The sequence below is a fragment of the Rhinoderma darwinii genome, chromosome 1 (genome assembly GCF_050947455.1).
Source record: "Rhinoderma darwinii isolate aRhiDar2 chromosome 1, aRhiDar2.hap1, whole genome shotgun sequence".
Taxonomy (NCBI): domain Eukaryota; kingdom Metazoa; phylum Chordata; class Amphibia; order Anura; family Rhinodermatidae; genus Rhinoderma; species Rhinoderma darwinii.
The window spans coordinates 323,052,022-323,073,968 of NC_134687.1; the positions used below are offsets into that span (position 1 = coordinate 323,052,022).

General features: G+C 39.8%; 1 protein-coding gene across 1 annotated transcript in view; it reads left to right on the forward strand.

Moving 5' to 3' along the window:
* CORO2A (coronin 2A) overlaps positions 1-21,947 on the forward strand; it is a 185,205-nt gene that overhangs the window by 155,280 nt on the left and 7,978 nt on the right. Inside the window, exons 6-11 of the mRNA XM_075825618.1 lie at positions 7,981-8,097; positions 9,134-9,238; positions 9,311-9,407; positions 13,813-13,925; positions 14,152-14,242; positions 16,900-17,177. Coding sequence (XP_075681733.1) covers positions 7,981-8,097; positions 9,134-9,238; positions 9,311-9,407; positions 13,813-13,925; positions 14,152-14,242; positions 16,900-17,177 — 801 coding nt within the window. The remainder of the gene's footprint in view (positions 1-7,980; positions 8,098-9,133; positions 9,239-9,310; positions 9,408-13,812; positions 13,926-14,151; positions 14,243-16,899; positions 17,178-21,947) is intronic.

The following is a 21,947-nucleotide window of genomic DNA, read 5'->3' on the forward strand; positions in this document are numbered from 1 at the left end:
GCAAGCAGAAGTAAACCATTCACCCCTTAATACCGAAGGTATTTTAAACCTTAATAACCAGCAATTTAAGTTTTTCCATCGTCCCATTCAATGAGCTATAACGTTTTTGTTTTTTTTCCTTTTCCGTCGACCTAGCCGTATAAGGACTTTTTTTTTTTTTTTTTTTTTTTTTTTTAGCGGGACAAGTTGTAGTTTTTTTGATAGCACCATTTTGGGGTACATAATTAATTTAACTTTTTATTGACTTTTTCGGTGGGGTAGTGTAAAAAAAATGGAAATTTCACCATTTGATATTTGCATCTTAAATTTTCACTGTTTAGTGTGTGGTATAAATGACTAATTTATTTCAGCAGGTGGTTACGATTACAGCAATACCATATTTTATACAGGTTTTTTGTTTTACTACTTACAAAAAAAAACAAAACGTTTTACCGTGTAAATTTGTTTTTGTCGCCATATTTTTGGAGTCATAACTTTATTTTTTTGCCGATGTGGCTGTATGGGGGTTTTTTTTGTGGGACGGCTTGTAGTTTTTATTGGTACCATTTTGACGTACATGCGACATTTTGATCTTATCAATTTTTTTTTAAGGTAGAATGAACAGAAAATAGCAATTCTGGCTTTTGTTTTTATTTATTTTTATGGCGTTCACCGTGCGTGTTAAATAATGTAATTGTTTTATAGTTGGGGTCGTTACGAACGTGGTGATACCAAATGCGTGTAACTTTTTTTACAAGAAAGTATTTCTTAAGGGAAAAAGGTGTTTTGTTTTTTTTTTACTTGGGACTTTTATTAAACTTTTTTTTTTTTAGTCCCACTAGGGGACTTTACTGTGCGGTCTTTTGATCGCTTTTATAATACACTGCAATACTCCTGTATTGCATTGTATTATTGCCTGACAGTGCATCTGTTAGGCCATACCTCTCTGGATGCCAGTGGGATGAAAGAGGGAGCCCCCTCCCTCTAAAACCACTCAGATGTGGCGCTCGTTATTGAGCTCCGCATCTGAGGGGTTAAATATGATTGGAGACCACTGCTAGTGGTCTCCGATTGTTGCCCTGAAGCCAGAGGCTGTTTGCAACAGCACGGGCTTCAGGAGATCCCCGCCCCAATGCTGGAAAGTTCTGAAAGCACCTAATAAATATACAATATATAAAAAAACTGCATGGTCAGATAAGCCTTTAGATTTTTTATATAATCTATCTCTCACTGGTAAAATTAACCTAGCCTAAAAATTCTAGACTGTTCATGACTTTGACAGTGGGCAAACTTACAAAATCAGCAAGGGATCAAATACTTATTTCCTTCACTGTATATATACAATTTTATTATTATTTATATATATATATATATATATATATATATATATATATATATATATATATATATATATATATATATATATATACAGTGGAGGAAATAAGTATTTGATCCCTTGCTGATTTTGTAAGTTTGCCCACTGTCAAAGTCATGAAAAGTCTAGAATTTTTAGGCTAGGTTAATTTTACCAGTGAGAGATAGATTATATTTAAAAAAATAAAGAAAATCACATAGTCAAAATTATATATATTTATTTGCATTGTGCACAGAGAACTAAGTATTTGATCCCCTACCAACCATTAAGAGTTGAGCCTCCTCCAGACCAGTTACACGCTCCAAATCAACTTGGTGCCTGCATTAAAGACAGCTGTCTTAAATGGTCACCTGTATAAAAGACTCCTGTCCACAGACTCAATTAATCAGTCTGACTCTAACCTCTACAACATGGGCAAGACCAAAGAGCTTTCTAAGGATGTCAGGGACAAGATCATAGACCTGCACAAGGCTGGAATGGGCTACAAAACCATAAGTAAGGCGCTGGGTAAGAAGGAGGCAACTGTTGGTGCAATAGTAAGAAAATGGAAGACATACAAAATGACTGTCAATCGACATCGATCTGGGGCTCCATGCAAAATCTCACCTCGTGGGGTATCCTTGATCCTGAGGAAGGTGAGAGCTCAGCTGAAAACTACATGGGGGAACTTGTTAATGATCTCAAGGCAGCTGGGACCACAGTCACCAAGAAAACCATTGGTAACACATTACGCCGTAATGGATTCAAATCCTGCAGTGCCCGCAAGGTCCCCCTGCTTAAGAAGGCACATGTACAGGCCCATCTGACGTTTGCAAATGAACATCTGGATGATTCTGAGAGTGATTGGGAGAAGGTGCTGTGGTCAGATGAGACTAAAATTGATCTCTTTGGCATTAACTCTACTCGCCGTGTTTGGAGGAAGAGAAATGCTGCCTATGACCCAAATAACACCGTCCCCACTGTCAAGCATGGAGGTGGAAACATTATGTTTTGGGGGTGTTTCTCTGCTAAGTGCACAGGACTACTTCACCGCATCAATGGGAGAATGGATGGAGCCATGTACCGTCAAATCCTGAGTGACAACCTCCTTCCCTCCATCAGGACATTAAAAATGGCTCGTGGCTGGGTCTTCCAGCATGACAATGACCCGAAACATACAGCCAAGGCAACAAAGGAGTGGCTCAAAAAGAAGCACATTAAGGTCATGGAGTAGCCTAGCCAGTCTCCAGACCTTAATCCCATCGAAAACTTATGGAGGGAGCTGAAGATCCGAGTTGCCAAGCGACAGCCTCGAAATCTTAATGATTTACAGATGATCTGCAAAGAGGAGTGGGCCAAAATTCCATCTAGCATGTGTGCAAACCTCATCATTAACTACAAAAAAAGTCTGACTGCTGTGCTTGCCAACAAGGGTTTTACCACCAAGTATTAAGTCTTGTTTGCCAAAGGGATCAAATACTTATTTCTCTGTGCACAATGCAAATAAATATATATAATTTTGACAATGTGATTTTCTTTTTTTTTTTTTATATAATCTATCTCTCACTGGTAAAATTAACCTAGCCTAAAAATTCTAGACTGTTCATGTCTTTGACAGTGGGCAAACTTACAAAATCAGCAAGGGATCAAATACTTATTTCCTTCACTGTATATATATATATATTATGCTACTAGTATTTACTTCTGCTTTATTTGGACGCCTCGGTCTATCAACCACAACCTTCTGACCTTATATGCGGTTGCCCCACTGCTACTTTTGGAATTTTTTTTGTGTGTTTTATATTTACCTGTACTGTCGGTTCAGTACAGGCCTGATGAAGATGCCGTTACAGCGTTGAAATGCGAAGCCAACGATACACTACTGTTTGATGTACTAGTGTGACCTTTAGATGTTTGCAGTGCTAAGAATCTAAGGCTATGTTCACACGGAGTATTTTGCAGGAGGAATATCTGCCTCAAAATTCCGTTTGGAAGTTTGAGGCAGATTTTCCTCTCCATGCACGACGATTTTCGCGGTGTTTTTCACCCGCGGCCATTGAGCGCCGCGGGCATAAAACACAGTGAAATACGCTTTCTCTGCCTCCCATTCAAGTCAATGGGAGGTCAGAGGCGGAAATGCCCGAAGATAGGGCATGTCGCTTCTTTTTCCCGCGAGGCAGTTTTACTGCTCGCGGGAAAAAGACACCGACGCCTCCCATTGAAATCAATGGGAGGCACTTTCGGGACGTTTTTGACGAGTTTTGTGACGCGGTTTCCGCGTCAAAAAACTCGGCAAAGTACTTTGTGTGAACATAGCCTAAGTCTCCAAAAACCTCTTTTAGGGCCTGTTTACAACAGCGGTGCCCTTCCATTGAGTGGTTGTCGGAGGTTTCCGTGGGGTTAACCCTTCAACGGAAAGGCAAACTGAAACCTTAGTCGACTGTGCTATTGATTCCGTCAAAACAACGGAAACCTTTAGCAACTTTTCTGTCACCATTGAGATCAATGGTGATGCAAACGGAAGCTAAGGTTTCTGTTTGCCTTTCCGTTGAGGGGTTCACGCGACGGAATGCTCCAACGGAACCCCTCAACGGAAGGGCAACGCTTTGAACACAGCCTAAGTTGACACTGGGTTTCAGAAACAATTACTAGTTTCCAATAGTTATAGTTTCAAGTTACAATATTTTCAAGCTATAATGGTCATCCCTGAAAGTATTATTATTGTAACTTGAGGAAGCACTGCATATTTGTTAAAGTGTATATGTTGAATAAAGTCAACTTAAAGCGGAAATCAAGCCAAATTGACAGTCCAAATATGTTGTAGATATTTGCCAGAAAAGGACATGATTTGACTACGTGAGCTAGGATCACCACCAATTTCCAGGATTGTAAAGACTGCAGCAGTCTAGAGCACCTTTCGCTACGTTCATAGATTTACATTACTGGAAATCTTTGATCCAATATTCTAAGCAAAGTGCTATTGATTTGAATGGGTTTTTGCTTGGAATGTTGTATGAGAAATTTCCAGTAACAGAAATCTTTGAATGCAGTCAAACAGGTTTTATAGTTATAGGGTGCTCTACAGTAACGGAAATTTCTTGGAGCCACAGCTCAGAGACCACCAATATAATTTAATCACTTAAAAATCAAATACAATATAACCCCTTCCCGCACGACGACTTTACTGTACGTAGTGTTACTGGGACGTTCCTGGTGAGCGTTGTCCTAGTGTCTAGGAACCGGGAGGTCAGCTCTTCCCGACTACTGAGACTCCTGTTGCCGGCCAGTGGTCCATTGCCGCTGATTTTGGCTATTATCCCCTTAAATGCGGCAATCGATAGCGATCGTTGCATTTACGGGTTTGTAGCAGATCGGCATACCCCACAATGCGATCGTGGGGGGGGGGGGGGTGCTGATGGTTGCCATGGCAACTGGAGGCCAGACAATGCTCCGGGTCTGCCATGTATGAAAGCCTATCAGGACCAGCCTACGGCTGGTCCTGATAGGCTTCCTGTCAGCGTCCCTGTCAGCATCACACTGACCGTTATAATACATTACACTACATAGGTAGTGTAATGTATTATAGCAGCTTTCAGTGCTGCAGGTCTTCAAGTCCTCTAGTGGGACAAAAAAAGTTAAGTGTTGTATAAAAGTGTAAAAATAAAAGTTATAAGTTAAATAAAACAAAAACTGCCTTTCTTCCTATAATTGTTTTATTATAGGAAAAAAAATGAACTACACGTATTTGGTATCACCGTGTTCGTAATGACCCAATCTATAAAACTATAATTTTGGTTTGCCCGCACGGTGAACACCGCAAAAAATTAAATAAAAAACACTGCCAGAATTGCTTGTTTTTCGTCACTTTGCTTGCCAAAAATTGAATAAAAAGTGATTAAAAAAAAAAACGCATGTATCCCAGAATGGTATCAATAAAAACTACAGATTGTCCCGCAACAAATAAGCCCTCACACAGCTCCGGTGGAGAAAAAATAAAGTTCTGGCTCTCAGAATATGGCAACACAAAATGTGCAGAGTGTTCCAAAAGTGAATAAGATTGGGCACCATTTATCAGTGCGACACTGGCCTGATATCTATGAATTATTATTTATTTACCACATTAATATACCCTCTTATTATGCCCTGATGTACCCCGCACAGATTACATATGCCCCCACATTATAAACTGAAATACCAGCAATACCCCAAACAGAAAAACTACCAATCGAAATGGCGCTCCCTCCCTTCTGAGCCATACTCTGTGCCCAAACAGCAGTTTACGTCCACATATATGGCATCGCCATACCCGGGAGAACCCGTTTTAACATTTTATGAGGTATTTGTCTTCAGTTGCACAAACTGGGCATGATATATTGTGCACTCAAATGGCTTTTTAGTGGAAAATTGCAGTTTTCACTTCGCACCATCTGCTGCGCATTAACCCGTTTGCGCACCATGACTTAATAGCACGTCGTGGTGCAGGGGGTGATGTATGAAGTGGGCTCACACGCTGAGCCCGCTCCATACGCTTCAAGCAGGTGTCAGCTTTTTATTACAGCTGACACCTGGGAGTAACAGACAGGAACAGCGATTGCGCTATTACAGAAGCCATTACAAATTACAATATACTGCAATACGTTAGAAGGGTGTGAGGGCTTATTTTTCACTATCGACCAAAAAAATAAAAAAGTTATGGCTCTCAGAATGTGGTGAAACAAAAAACTATTTTTTCAAATTTTAACAAATATTTTCTTCTTTGTAAACGTAGTAAAATATAAAAAAAAACTAAATTTGGCATCACCGTAATCTTATTGAGCCTCAGAATGAAGTTAAGTTGTCGTTTACAGCATGTTGAAAGCCATAAAAATTAAACCCAAAAAACAATAGAGGAATCCCAGTTTTTCCAACTTTAAGAATTTTTTTTCCGTTTCCCAGTACATTATATGGTACTTAAAGTGGTGTCCTTAGAAACTACAACTCCTCCCGCAAAAAATAAGACCTCTAGCTTCCACTAGGTCTTTGATTTTCTGTTAAAATTCCGTTATTTTACAGAATTAGAAGATCCATTTCGGAGGAAATAATCATTCATTAATATAAATATAATCTGTCATATCTGGGATTCTTCATAGCAGTTAAGAAACGTTGATGAGGTGTAAAGGATCTGCCAGGCACAGCTTCTGTGTCAACGCCCATAGGTAATCAGTCTGCACCTGCTTCTATGTCTGTGAGACTGACTCCATCTTCCACCACTCAGGGTGGCAGGCTTAGGAGTGGGAGAGCCTATCACAGCCTGGCCAGACGGAGCTAGCTCCCGCCCTCTGTCTATTTATACCTGCCTTTCCTGTTCCTCCTTGCTTGTGATTCTTCTCGTTTGGTTTCCTGGCCCTGCTGCAGCTTCTTGAACTACTTGTCCCTGCTTCGTATTGACCCTGGCTTACTGACTACTCTCCTGCTCTGCGTTTGGTACCTCGTACACTCCTGGTTTGACTCTGCTTGTTCACTACTCTCCTGCTCTGCGTTTGGTACCTCGTATACTCCTGGTTTGACTCGGCTCGTTCACCACTCTTGTTGCTCACGGTGTTGCCGTGGGCAACTGCCCCATCTCCCTTAGCTTCTTTGTACCCTTGTCTGTTTGTCTGTCGTGCACTTATTGAGCGCAGGGACCGTCGCCCAGTTGTACCCCGTCGCCTAGGGCGGGTCATTGCAAGTAGGCAGGGACTGAGTGGCGGGTAGATTAGGGCTCACTTCTCTGTTTCCCTACCTCCATCATTACATGAGGTTTACTTTTTTGTAGTTCCACAGCATAGGCAGACTAACTAGGGCTCTCTTCACACTACCCTTCATTGTCTCCGGGGGTTCTGCTACATTTTAGGACAAAAATGGCGCAGCATGCAGTCAACGTCAATGGGGTCCAAGACAGTTGGCTTGTGCTACAAACAGAAGCCATGACACTAGTGTCAACAGATGTTAAAACATGGGGTTTACTCACTTTTATTTTCACATAAACAAACTAAAATATATATAATCTAGCCCGAAATAATACTCTTCTTTTTTTTCTCAAGCAAGGTTGCAAAATAAGAGTTGTAATCTGATTAGTCACCGCTATTCCTAGTTATGTTTATAAATCCTACGACTATTCTGTAGCCCTTACATGCGTCCAGACAGTTTAGTCGTCATACACATGACTGCATGGGAATAATGGGAGTTGCAGTTTCCAGGCAGCACTGGCACACTGGCAACAACACATACCAGCTCACAATCTGCCACTATTCACAAGATTTGCTCTATGGGAAAGGGTTACAGCATGATGAGATGTTTTCAGAGATTTTTGGATCACAGATAATTCTTGAAGTCAGTTTTCATAGACTTTGAAAGTAGAATATCATAGGCTGGCCATACATAACATGGTTTTATTTTGTATGCTATTCTGTGTATACCGTCTTATAGTTGCTTCATGGTAAATTGTTATGTGGACATTTTTTATTTTGTCTTTCGAAATTTTCATCTGGTCATAAAAGTGTAGGAAATGCACAACACAACACCTATAATAGATTTAATTTCCATATCGGTGACATTTTATAATAAGAGGACACTATTCTTACCAAGGTTGATTTAATTTTTTTATTATGTACATGTTGCTGTTATAGGAATCTGATGGTAAGAATCACAAAGCCAGTAAAGTTTTGTTTCTGGCAAACATGAAGAAACTACTATCAACAGGGACATCTCGGTGGAATAACAGACAAGTTATCCTCTGGGATCAAGTATGTGCTATTATGTATCTCCCACATGGAAGACTAGAATCTTAAATCTCTATGGGACCTAGATCACATTATTTTACTCAACAATAAATTATAACCTTGATGTATAAACACCTTTCAGCTTTATAACATATTGATGTCTACGGCCTATGCTTACAAAAGCAGCTAGCAGTACTGTATTTCTCACATATATGCTTGTATATACTATATGAGTACTTCAGTTTTTATATATAAATGTCAGCTACTCCTACAATTACAGTATATAGGCAGGTGGAAAGTAACTGTAAGCAGAAGCTCCCAGTATATAGAAACCGTTTAATATTGATAGTAACTGCAGGAAATAACTGTTCTATACAAGGGTCTACGCTATTTTATTCGCACGTTAACAGTGATCCACTCGGGTCAATATCACTCATTCACTAGTATATATAAGGCTGCCTTCACACTAGATTTAGGAGATCTGCCCTCCTGATTGTCTGATTTTCTTTTTTTTTCAAAAGTAGGATCGGATTATAGAACAAAGGAGAAGGTAAACTTTCCCTGAGGAAATGCTTGGGGATCCTTTGTACTAGGATTTATTCCCACTTTTGATGGAAAAAAAAAAAGCTGTACGGGAGAGTAGTAATGACCTCCATGTGTATATCCAATTTATATTAATTTGTAACAAGCTTTCATTTCAATCCCCAAACTGTGCCTATTCTTCAGTTATTTGATAGTTGATAAACTATACATGCATGCATTGCCGCATTGAGCCCTCTAGTGGTGGCAAATGTTTTTTTTAGTTTTTAGTTTTTTTTTTGCTGTACAACAAAAACTGATATTGCAGAATGATCTATACATATGTCTAAAGCTAAAATTGTTCCCACAGCAACTTTGACCTTACAGCTATAGTCAAATATAAAATCAACAAAGTGAATTAAAACATATAAAACAAAATACTGTGTACAATATAAAGGTGTGTGCGTGTGTGTGTGCGTGTGTGTGTGCGTGTGTGTGCGCCCCCAGAATTCCCTAATATATGTCTGTTTTAAAATTTCAGGATGACCTATCTGTGCCTTTACATCAAGAGGACTTGGACGGTTCCTCAGGTCTACTCTTCCCCTTTTTTGACAATGATACAAATATGCTTTATTTAGTGGGCAAGGTAAGTGTTTGTGTATCTGCTTTACACCATATACTATGACTGCACAAAGATCTTAATACATTTTTCCCATAGGGAGAGGGGAATATCAGATACTATGAAGTCAATCTTCAGAAGCCTTACTTGCAATACTTGAATGAATATCGGTCTTGTTTACCTCAAAAAGGAATAGGTGAGCCTTTAATATTATTTATAAAACATTTACCACCAAACATTTGGCGTATGCAGCATTTCGGCAAAGTGGAGAGGTGCACGAGTATGAAAATTTATATGGAGCATGTACATCCAAACAAATAGACACACATTTAATAGAACCAGTCAGTGCCCTTATTATAAAATTTAGTAAATGTCTGTAGATTATTTTTCCATAACTATTGACGTCATACAGTACACTTTAATGCTGATATGCTGGACAAATAAATGCTACCATACAGTAAATAAAAAGCCCATATAATGAAATCCAAGGTGCCCTTATTAACACCACCATAGAATTGCCCCATTGTTAGCACCATCATAGCTAGCAGAGTGCTCTTTATATAAAATAGTTCCAGCAGCCTTCCCCAGTGCCCGTAGAGTGAAGTTGTCTTATCTATGGGGATCTAGGGTAGTAAAAGGTGGTTAATGGGTACATCCCAGATTATATTGGCTAGTAAAGAGGTTAAAGTCACTATCATTTTATTTATTTATTTAGATAGGATTATTTTCATAGTACATCATTTTAGGGGTTGTATCTCCATTTTGTTTTGATATAGCGCTTCAAATCCTCTTCTTTCCATTACACAGCACTAGAGTTATAAATGTATGGCTTCGTGATCGATACATCTTCCATTGATTTCAATGGAGGCAGTATAAATGCCTATACTGTTTGTTAAGCTCTCCTAGTTGTAGCTGCAATATCAGAGAGAGGATCAACATGGGGTATGGGAGGGCTTGACCCTCTTATCCCTCCCTTTCCCTCGAATAATATTTATACAGTGCATTCAGAAATCTGCGGATCACTCTTTCACTTTTTTCACGTTTTGTTATGTTGAGGCCTTGTGCTAGAATAAAACAAAATTCAAGTTTTTCCCTGTCATTCTGCACTCAATACCCCATAATGACAAAGTGAAAACAGAGTTTGACATTTTTGCAGATTTATTGAAAATGAAAAACTCAAATTTCTCATTGACATAAGTATTCAGACCCTTTGCTATGACATTTGAAATTTAGCTCTAGGGGCCTCCCATTTCTCTAGATCATCTTTGAAATGTTTCTACTCCTTGATTGGAGTCCACCTGTGGTAAATTCATTTGATTGGACATGATTTGGAAAGACACACCCCTGTCTATATAAGGTCTCACAGCTGACCATGCATATCAGAGCAAAAACCAAGCCATGAGGAGGAAAGAACTACCTGTAGAGCTCAGAGACAGGATTGTGTGGATGCACAGATCTGGAGAAGGGTGCAAAAAAATGTCTGCTACACTGATCGTTCCCAAGAGCACAGTGGCCTCCATAATTCTTAAGTGGAAGAAAAACCAGGACTCTTCTTAGAGCTGACTGCCCCACCAAACTAACTAATCTGGGGAGAAGGGGCTTGGTAAGAGTGATGTCCAAGAACCCATGGGTCACTCTAGTTGAGTTCCAAAGATCCTGTGTGCAGATGCGAAAAACTTCCAGAAGGTCCACCATCACTGCAGCACTCCACCAATCTGGGCTTTATGGCAGTGTGGCCTGAAAGAAGCCTCTCCTTAGTAAAAGACACCTGAAAGCCTGCCTGAAGTTTGCAAAGAAAACACCTAAAGAACTCGGACACTGTGAAAAAAAATTGTGGTCTGATGACCTCAAGATTGAACTTTTTTTGTCCTCCATTCTAAGCGTCATGTCTGGAGAAAACCAGGCACATATCATCACCTACCCAATACCATCCCTACAGTGAAGCATGGTGGTGGTGTTGTTCAGCTGATACACGGAGACCAGTCACGGTTGAGAGAAAGCCGAATGGAGCAAAGTACAGGGATATTCTTAATGACAACTTGATCCAGAGTTCTCTGGGCCTCAGGTTCACCTTCCAACAAGACAATGATCCTAAGCACACAGCCAAGACAACACAGGAGTGGCTTAGGGACAACTCTGTGAATGTCCTTGAGTGGCCCAGCCAGAGCCCTGACTTGAACCCAATTGAACGCCTCTGAACAGAGACCTGAAAATGACTGTCCGACGGTCCACATCCAACCTGACAGAGCTTGAGATGATCTACAGAGAAGAATGGCAGAAAATCCCCAAATCCAGGAGTGCAAACCTTATGGCATCATACCCAAGAAGACTGCAGGCTGTTATCGCTGCCAAAGGTGCTTCAACTGAGTACTGAGTAAAGTGTCTGAATAATTATGTCAATGCAATATTTTAGTTTTTCCTTTTTAAATAAATTAGCAAAGATTACTAACATTCTGTTTTCACTTCGTCATTATGGGGTATTGAGTGCAGAATGATGGGGACACACTTGAATTTTGTTTTATTTTAGCACAAGGCCTCAACATAACAAAATGTGAAACAAGTGAAAGGATCTGAAGACTTTCTGAATGCACTGTATATCAGGGCAAATATCCATGAATAAACTTTATTAGCATAAAAAAAATAAGACCAGGGGGAATAAAGTTTATTGCTTCCGAATGCATTTTTCAGCCGTTGGCAGTTGAAAATAGGCGTGTATGGCATAATTGGCCAATTACTGCCGATCATTCGCCACTTTGCGCAAATGCATTCTGTTGTATTACACTTTTTTTTAAATCTATGCCCCATATCTATCAGTTTAGTCTGGCATGTTGAATAGTCCAACGTATGACTGACACATTGTGACTTTTCCTAATCTTAAAGGGGTTTTCCCACCTTGTACATTTATGGCATATCCACAGGATATGCCATAAATGTCCGATAGATGCAGTTGCCACCTCTGCCGTTTCTGTGTTCCCGACCACCTTCTCAGACAGTGCCCTGAGAGAAGCGGGACAACGCAGGATGGGGTTTAGGGACCCTGTTATAGCGATAGGAGCAGCATCTATCGGACATTTATGGCATATCAACAGGATATCAAAGGTGGGAAAACCTCTTTAAGCGTATGGCTAGCTTAACTCAAGAATGGAACATCTGCCTATTTATACAGTGGTATATTGCTTGTTCCTATATACATGTATAATAATATAAGAATAATAAAAAAAAATAAAAAAAAAATCATCAGAATGCTCCATTTTTACTTCACCACCAACATCTCTACTGACACTACTTCTGTTACTTGGAAATAACAAATGTAATGGTCAAGTACCAAGTCTCACAGATTTTAATTTAAGTCCTCCAACAAAACTTAACAGCACTAGAACTTCTTTGGATCCTGCATTATCATCTTTATTGAGTTGCACTTGCTCCCCTATCAGAATACCCCTCCCCATCAGACAATTAAAAAAAAAATAGTGTACTTAATCACCTCACTACTCCATTTCTCCTCTCTGGGTCCCCTCAAACTCTCACTACCATCAGTGATACAACGTACTTACACCGGACAGCGCCAGGACGTTGTATGTGATGCAGCACTGAAGACGTTGAGTGTTTCGTCGCATACAGGGCTCTGATGCTGCTCGGTGTCAGGATCTTGTATGACCTGCAGCATGCTGAAGGGACCCAAAGGGGAGAAGCGAAAAGGAGCGGTGGAGTGAGTATACATTTGTTTTATGTTCGATGAGGGAAATGGATGGTGCCTCTTAATAAATCTGTTGCATCTTACTCGAGCACAGCGTATGAAACGCCAGTCTTAGTAAATCTAACATTAGTAACTCTCTAAAAATAATACGCTGGACTGGCTGAAACGTATTGGGTGAATAGAAGAAGGCTTTTTTCTCATTACAATCATTAGGAGTGCTGCCCGTTTTTGTACTATATATTTGTGATAGATTTGATTAATATTAGATTGGTAGATATTAGCTAGATAGATCTAACTCACTATCTCGTCATTGGCCTTGATTTTTTTTTTTGTTTCATACCAAACCATATTTCATTAATTTATTGAGATTTCATGTTGGTCAGCAGAATCACATCTATGTGTAATAGAGAAATTGTATCTGTTTTTAGGCAATGTTCGAATAATACACTAAAATCTGTACAAAGTAGGGAAACCTCCAGGATAAATAATTTAAGGAATTTAGCTGCGTTTTTTTTTTTTTTTACTTTTTCAAAAAGCGCACAGGCTATTGGTATTACCACACATCAATAAAGCTCTCAAAAGTAAAGGATTTAGGGCAGATTGGTTTGGAATTGATTAAGACTGACTGATCTGTACAATTATATTTATGTTGGAATAATAAGTTCTTATGCACGTGAGCATATTTGGAATTTGCATCACATGAATCCCGAATACGGTGGGGCTATGCATACTACCATGGTGAAAAACAACAAAACACTGCAGGCTCCATCACATTCTGTATATTGGACAGTGCGTCTAGAGTAAAACTCGATCTGTGAAACGGAACTGTATTACTAGCCAAAATGCTTTTTTATGTGGAAATGTTTAGTTATGATGTAATAGTCATGGTCTATTTATTTTATAGGTGTTTTGCCAAAAAGGGGTGTTGATGTATCCTCATGTGAAGTGTTTAGATTCTACAAGCTGGTCACAGTTAAAGGACTTATAGAGCCTGTTTCAATGATTGTTCCTAGGAGGGTAAGAGCAATCTTCTTCTTGGTATACTGCACTATGGCTGTCCCCAAATACAGCCATGATCTGTCCGATCTTTTGTATAACCTTTCCTTAGACAGTATTTCCCCTTGGCGATGTGATACAATTCATTTACCTTATATCTCTGCATGCCTGCTTAATTGTGATATACTGCTTTCACACATACTAATGTGGCTTTTAACTCTGCATCCTCTTCCTTTGTGCTTTCCAGTCGGAATCATACCAGGAGGACATTTACCCAATGACAGCTGGAACGCAGCCAGCCCTTACAGCACATGAATGGCTGAGTGGAATTAATAGAGGTCAGACAGGGATATCTTGAAAGACATTGCTTTACGGTTATCTAAATACTTACTTGATTTCGTTCTTTTGCTTTTTTCTTTAAATGTCTATGAAAGGTTGCCCCTCTGAGCATTTATCAGAGAATACGAAACCCAAGTGAATGTATGAAACTGGTCTAGGCTTTGAAACCCAGACGTTGCTCAAATGACACAAAGCACTTGTAGATGGAATGGAACTAAGCAGCAAGGAAGGCTTTAAAGAGCTATAATGTTTAATCTTTTTAAATACATCATCAGTCAGTGAACATCCATATCTAGCAGCTGTCTGATTCAGACAATAAGGCAGCAATACGGCATCAGAGTATATGCTGTAATAAATTATAACCATTCTTCCGCACGTGGCCTTTCATGTTTGGACATCCAGGACTTTAGTGAAGGAGCATTAATGCAATTCATCTGCAGACCATACACATGTCCTTCATAGGTATATACCTACATTGAATATTGTCTAAAAAGAGACATAAACAGAGTTCAGCAGACACAAATATCTACCAGCAGCGTCTAACTTAGAGTTTGTCCACACAACGGAATTGTTACAGAAAATTTCTGCAGCAATTCTGTTGAAAGTCAAAGGCTTCCCGCTGCGGCAAAACGCACCATTTCCTGCGTTTTTTTACAACAGAAAATGGTGGGGAAATTGCTGCGTTTTTTCCAATGTTAGGAGATGGAGACATCTCCTCTGAAAAACGCAGCAATTCTGGACACTTTCCGTGGCAGGAATTGACATGCTGCGGTCTGAGAAATACGCACCGCAGGTCAATTTCGGCTCGGAAATTTTACGCAGCATGTGGAAGAGATTAGTTAAATGTCATCCACTATGCTGCTACTGTATTCTGCTGCGTTTTTTCCATCCGAAATTCCGGCCTGAAAAAAAAGTGGCAATTCCGCACTGTGTGGACGAGCCCTAACATTTGGTGTTGCCATAGGCACTGTATGTGGCAAAACTTTGAATGGTGTCCTTTTTTTTTTTCTTACTGCACCTATACCCAATTACTTCTATTTTTATATGGGGATAATTGTGTTAAGACTGAGTTGGTGAAATTGAATACTAAACAAGTAAATGTAAGAAAGTTAGGGAACTGCCAAGGTATAAGGGGCAGGGTTTATAGCTAGCACTATGTTTAAATGATGTGCCGTACTTAGGCCCCATGCACACAACCGTAAAAATCGTCCGGAAATTACAGTCCGCAATTACGGTCCCATTCACTTCTATTGTCCATGGACACCTTCCCGTTTATTTACGGGAGATGTCTGGGCCATAGAAGTTTACCGCAAAAGATAGGACATGTCCTATCCTTTTGCTTTTTATGGGCCGTGCTCCCATATTTTGTATAGGAACACAGGCCAAAAATGCGGGCGTCTTTCCAAGGCAGCCGGCCGTTCCCGCAATCGTCGTCTGTGATTACAGGCACGGCCGTGTGCATGAGGCCTTATAGCCTAGGCTTTGTAGCCTTAACAGCCACTGCCCCCTGAGATTGAGTTGATGGAAAACTGGCATTCTTTTTAATTCTGACGCTGATGGCTTTTGTCATAGACTTTGATTCACAGTAATGTCCAGTACAGGGGCGGAGATGAGCTTATACTCAAAGGAATGTGAACAAATCCGAATGAGGAAGAAAGAATGCTGCTTAGTGTGTTTTATGTTTTAAGGCTTAGTTGAGCTATAGACATTCAGCACATGCCAGTTCCTTCATATCCATCAACAACTATTGAGGCGTTTTTGTAATGAAGTTCATAACCTACATGTCTATAGTAAATTCCACATTCTCCAGTGACATGTGCCCTTCATATATACCTATTATAGTCACAGAACCTAACACGCATTTTCTTCCGTATTTTTCATGTTTATTTCATTGATCACGAATGCATTCGAAAAGCCTAAATCCCAGATGACCATACACACGTAGTGACTGTCAGGACATAACCCATATGAAATGAAAGCACTTGTGTTTTACAGCATGGAGTTATAATATAATAATCGGTAGTGTGTTCAGCCCATGTCATAAAGCTTCTATTTTGATCCGGCATGGGATATGATTTTCACTACAGTTGCATAGTGGCTATTACAAGACAAATGTGTATTTTATTTATCTGTCAGAAATCGAATCGACCTTGAGTTGTCTTATGCACACGCCGTATTCATCAAGGTTATGCACCCTGTTGATGAATGTGGCGCATCACTGCCAATATCTCTTTTGTAAGTCTCCTCTCTCCATTTTCACTACATTCAAGTTTAAAAAAATAAAATAATAAAAAGTTTATAATAAATCTGTTCCAACACTCTGGACCTGTGGTTGTTTTGGAATTGTTGGTAGCACAAGAAATATACGTGAATACGCTGTCACCCTGGTCTCCACAAGAGCATTACGATTCTGCACGGTGGCCTGCTGCTAAGCAGTCATTGAACTTACTTTGTAATACCTATTAATGTGAAGGTTTTTGGAAAACTCTGGAAGTCTACAAAACTCTTTAGTGAAAATTTAGAATAAGGGGAATTCTAACTATCACTAGGGTTTCCCTTTTAAGACCTAGAGCATTTGTTCATATTTCATATTGTTTTGTGGCATGTGATCCAAACAAGACGCTGTATTGATCAAATGGTCTTCCTTCCCATTTAGGTCCTCTTTTGATATCCTTAAAACCTGGATCGACATCATTTGATTCTCATATAGCACCTTCTGATAAGGAAGACAAGCTGCCTGCTAAAGAGCCAAAGAGAATGTACGAAGAAAAGCCTCAGACAAAGACATTATGGGAAATAGAATACAAAACAGAAATCATAAGGGAAGACCGAGGGAAAAGGAGAATTACAGGAAAATCACAAGAAACTCGAAACTCACTATTCTCCAATGGATTAGACTTGTTTGAATGTCCACCACCCAAGACTGAGAATGAGGTATGGTAAATGTGGACCCAATGGTAAGGCCACACAGCGCGGCCCTGACAGTCGCAGCGCGGCCGATAACTTCATCTGTACCAGGTTCGGCGCGGATAAAACGTCCCTTTATCTGCAAAATCATGCAGCCATTAATTAATACACACTTTATGGCCGCACGATTTTGCAGGTAAAGGGCTGTTTACCTGCAATAACGCACGGCCATTAACAGGGTATTTGACAGCCAAGCCACACATGGTGCCGGTGTGGTTGTCGGCCACGTCACGACAGTGTCAGGGCCACTCAGTGTGGCCTTACTTTTAGGCTAGGTTCACAACATCTTTTTTAATCATGTTGTAACATCCTGGATTTTCCTTTTGATCATGTAACTTGCATTGTAAAAAAAAAAAATTCATCCGTCTCCTGTCTGTCCTGTTGAAAAAAACAAAAACGGATCCTGTTGGAAGCTTGTCAAACGGACACCCCATTGAAAATCTATGAATCTGTTAACAAATTTATTTAATTTAAAAAATTCAAAGGGACGTTCGAAATGGATAGCCAAACGTGGTGTGAACCAAGCCTAAGAATGGCAACAGTTATTTTGAATTGTGTTAACTGTTTTACATTTGCGAGAATACCTGTTGCAGCTTTTAACATAAATAAGCAGCAAACCTTTCTTGGAAATATACAGCAGGTGTGTTGGATTGTCATTCTGGGCTCACTTAACTCTCCACTGAGATCTCTCATGGATAATTGTTGTTTTTTTGCGGGGTAAAATCCACATATTGCTAAATGTCAATGCAAATCTGATTCACAAATACCGATTTTGAAAATGTGAATTTTTTTTTAAGGTCTGCTATGTCTTATTCAAGCCGTTGTCTTTGCAGCGGTTTTTCCCTATTAACCCATTAGTGACCAGCCTATTTTACTCCCTAATGTCAAAGCGTTTGTTTTTTGTTTTTTTTCGTTTTTCTATAGTCTCATTCAAAGAGCTACAACTATAATATTTTTCTATCAACATACCTGTATAATGACTTATTTTTTTGCAGGACAAGTTGTAGTTTTTAATAGCACCACTTTGGGGTACATATAATTTATTGATTAACTTTTTTCTGGGGGAGTAAGTGAAAAAACATTACCGTATTTTTTGCATTTTAAAGTTACGCAGTTTACCGTGTGGAATAAATAGCATAAGAAGATACTGCCTGAACGATGAAAATGTACATTTTTACTTTAGTAAACATTAAGAATGGGCTAGTTGCCAAATTTGCTAGGATCAGGCTAAAGCAATTCACTCAGATTATCTAGAGCACAGGAATAAAAGAGCGGAGGCACAATATTCATAAAGTTAACAAATACCCATCTCTAGTAAAGAAGTTTTTTAACTGAGAAATTGCCACTAAATTGTCTGAATGTCAAATACTATGTGTCCCTACGCGTTTCAACACCCCAGATTGATTGAAGGGTGCATCATCAGGGGTCACAGACAAGAATCGAGCTCGATATAACGGGCAGTATTATTGGTACTTTCTGACAAACTCCGATTTTACGAGTAAAGCATTGAGTTATTAGTGATTATTGCCGGACAGCACTTAAAAGTGCTGTATCGTGTCTCCCGGCCTGAACGACACTGCGTTCTTCGGGCGTGTGTGCGGCCAGATACCAGAGTCCAAAAAGACTTGTTCATGCCCATCAGATCGGCGTCATCAGGGCCGGCCACCAATCACCATAGGAAACTTTGTTTGACGTCCATGAGCAGCGCACACGCCCCTATCCTAGAAGCGCCAATCAGAAAAATGGGCCCATAAAGCATCCCAGGTAACCGAGGGAACAAAAGCGGCCATATTATTGAATATCTGCAAGACGTCATCAAAGGGAAAAGTATATGATATTGGAGAGAAGCAGCCGGACGAATAAACTAGCCCCAATAGATCTATATTGATGGCATAAAATAGTCCATAGTGAAGTACAATGACTATCTGAGCCAATAGGTATAACAACTAAATACCAAGAGGGGCTCTACAGCAAAGTGATCAATTAGACATGGATAGGAATGTATAAAACACCCTGCATTATGCTTGGATATATTCTATTATAATCTGGAGGCATAGATGAGAAATTGGCGCGGGAGGGGGGGGGGGTCAATTATTATAGGAAGCATGTATATGAGATATGTTCATTTAAGCCCAATGGCTTAGTAGTTTCCATCCTAAATATCCACTGGCCTCTTTTTGTAAAATCCGTTTGTTCCAATTGCCACCCCTTCCTGATGGTCGTATGAGTTCTATTCCTTGGAACCCAATCACTGTGTTGTCTCCCTGATGTGATTCCCATACATGCCAAGCCACAGGGGTATCATCTTTCCTCAAAATTTCAGAAATGATCCCTAATGCGTCTCCTAAATTCCCTTTTGGTTTTACCTATATATTGGAGGTTACATATACAGGTAATAAGGTACACAACACCTCTTGTCCTACAGTTGATGAAGGATCTTTTTTCAAAAACCCTGCCAGTGGTATTACTCCTGAATGACTTGCTAGTGTGAATCGAGGCACATGCTTTACATGTTCCACAACAATGGGTACCCTTAATATTAGTGGTTAGCAAGGTAGATGTTTTTGACGGATAATTATGGCTATGTACCAATCTGTCCCTAATGTTACGACCACGTCTAAAAGTGATGGAGGGGTATTCTCCTACCAGATCACCAACATCAGGGCCAGCCCTAAGGATATCTCAATATGTTTCCAGGATCTTTCGGACTTCTACATTGGCAGAATCAAATGCCCCTATGATCCTGAGCTGGTTTTCATTGGTTTCGGGTTGAGTAATTAATCTCTGTTTGAACCCAGGGCATGTTGATATGCGCTATTAAATACCCCCTGTGGGTAACCCCTTAGTTCAAATCTTCAGCCTCTGATATGAGAGGCAGGTTTAAAGTCTGATATTGTGGATCAATTACGCCTAGCCCTCAAATACTGACTCTTATGTATCCCTCTCTTTAGGGCTGTTGGATGTCAGCTCTCCCATTGTATCAGATTATTAGTTGCTGTGTCTTTCCCGTACATATTTGTACAAATATTGCCCTGTTCAGTTTTATGGATTTTAATATCCAGAAAATCAATACTGTTTTCATGGATCTCTGATGTAAAAAAGAGGCCCAGGCTATTCATATTCAAGACCGCTACAAATTGATGGACCTGTTCTCTGGAACCCGACCACAGGATAAGGACATAGTCTATAAATCTGAGCCAGAGAAGAACAGACTACGTCCAAACCTCCATGTCCTCAAAAAAAAACCTATTTATTTTTCCCCACCAACCAAGGAAGAGGTTGGCGTAGGATGGGGTGCAAGGGCTGCCCATCGCGACACCTCTTAGCTGATGGAAAATTTTAGTATCAAAGAGAGAGAAATTGTGCTGAAGTACAAACCGGAGTAACTTAACCACAAACTAATTATGGGGGTTGAAATCAGTACCCCTTTCTTAGGGGAAGCTCTCCACAGCCCTACACAACGAAAACTTCTCACCTATGCCTCCAGATTATAATATAATCTATCCAAGCATTATGCAGGGTGTTTTATACATTCCTAGCCATGTCTAATTGATCGCTTTGCTGTAGAGCCCCTTTTTGTATTTAGTTGTTATACCTATTGGCTCAGATAGTCATTGTACTTTACTATGGACCCGTTTTTATGCCATCAATCTAGATCTATTTTGGCTAGTTTATTCGTCCGGCTGCTTCTCTCCAATATCATATATACTTTTCCCTTTGACGTCTTGCCGATATGCAATAATATGGCCGTTTTGGTTCCCTCGGTTACCTGGGACGGTTTATGGGCCCATTTTTCTGATTGGCGCTTCTAGGATAGGGGGGTGGGCGCTGCTCACAGACGTCTGACATGACGTTTCATGTGGTGATTGGTGGCCGGCCCCGATGACGCCGATCTGATGGGCGTGACCAAGTATTTTTAGACTCTGCGTTCTTCCGGCGTGTTTGCGCCCAGATACCAGTGTCGTTCACGCCGGGAGACACGATACTGCACTTTTCAGTGCTGTCTGGCAATAATCACTAATAACTCTCAATGCTTTGCTCGTAAATCGGTGTTTGTCAGAAAGTGCCAATAATACTGGCCATTATATATCGAGCTCGATTCTTGTCTGTGACCCCTGATGATGCACCCTTCAATCAATCTGGGGTGTTAAAACGCGTAGGGACATAGTGTTTGATATTCAGACAATTTAGTGGCAATTTCTCAGTTCAAATATTTCTTTACTAGAGCAGGGTATGTGTTAACTTTAGGAATACTGAGCCTCCGCTCTCTTTCATTCCTGTGCTCTAGATGATCTCAGTGAATTGCTTTAGCCTGATACGAGCAAATTTGGCAACTAGCCCATTCTTAATGTTTACTAAAGTAAATATTTAAGTTTTCATCGTTCTTTCAGGCAGTATCTTATTTTAATGTGAACGAATACCTATTCATCAATATAATAGTGGAATAAATAACATACTAACTTTATTCTGCAGGTTGTTACGATTAGCTAAATAAAATTTTATATAGTTTTTTTTTATGTTTTACTACTTTTGCACAGTAAATATATATTTATTTATTTTCAAAGTATTTGTTTTCACATGGCCATGTTCTAAGAGCCATAACTTTAGTATTTTTCTGCTGATGTAGCTGTTTGAGGGCTTATTTTTTGCGAGACGACTTGTCGTTTTTATTGGTAATATTTTGGTGTGTGTACGACTTCTTGATCGCTTTTTATCACATTTTTTGGAAGGCAGGAT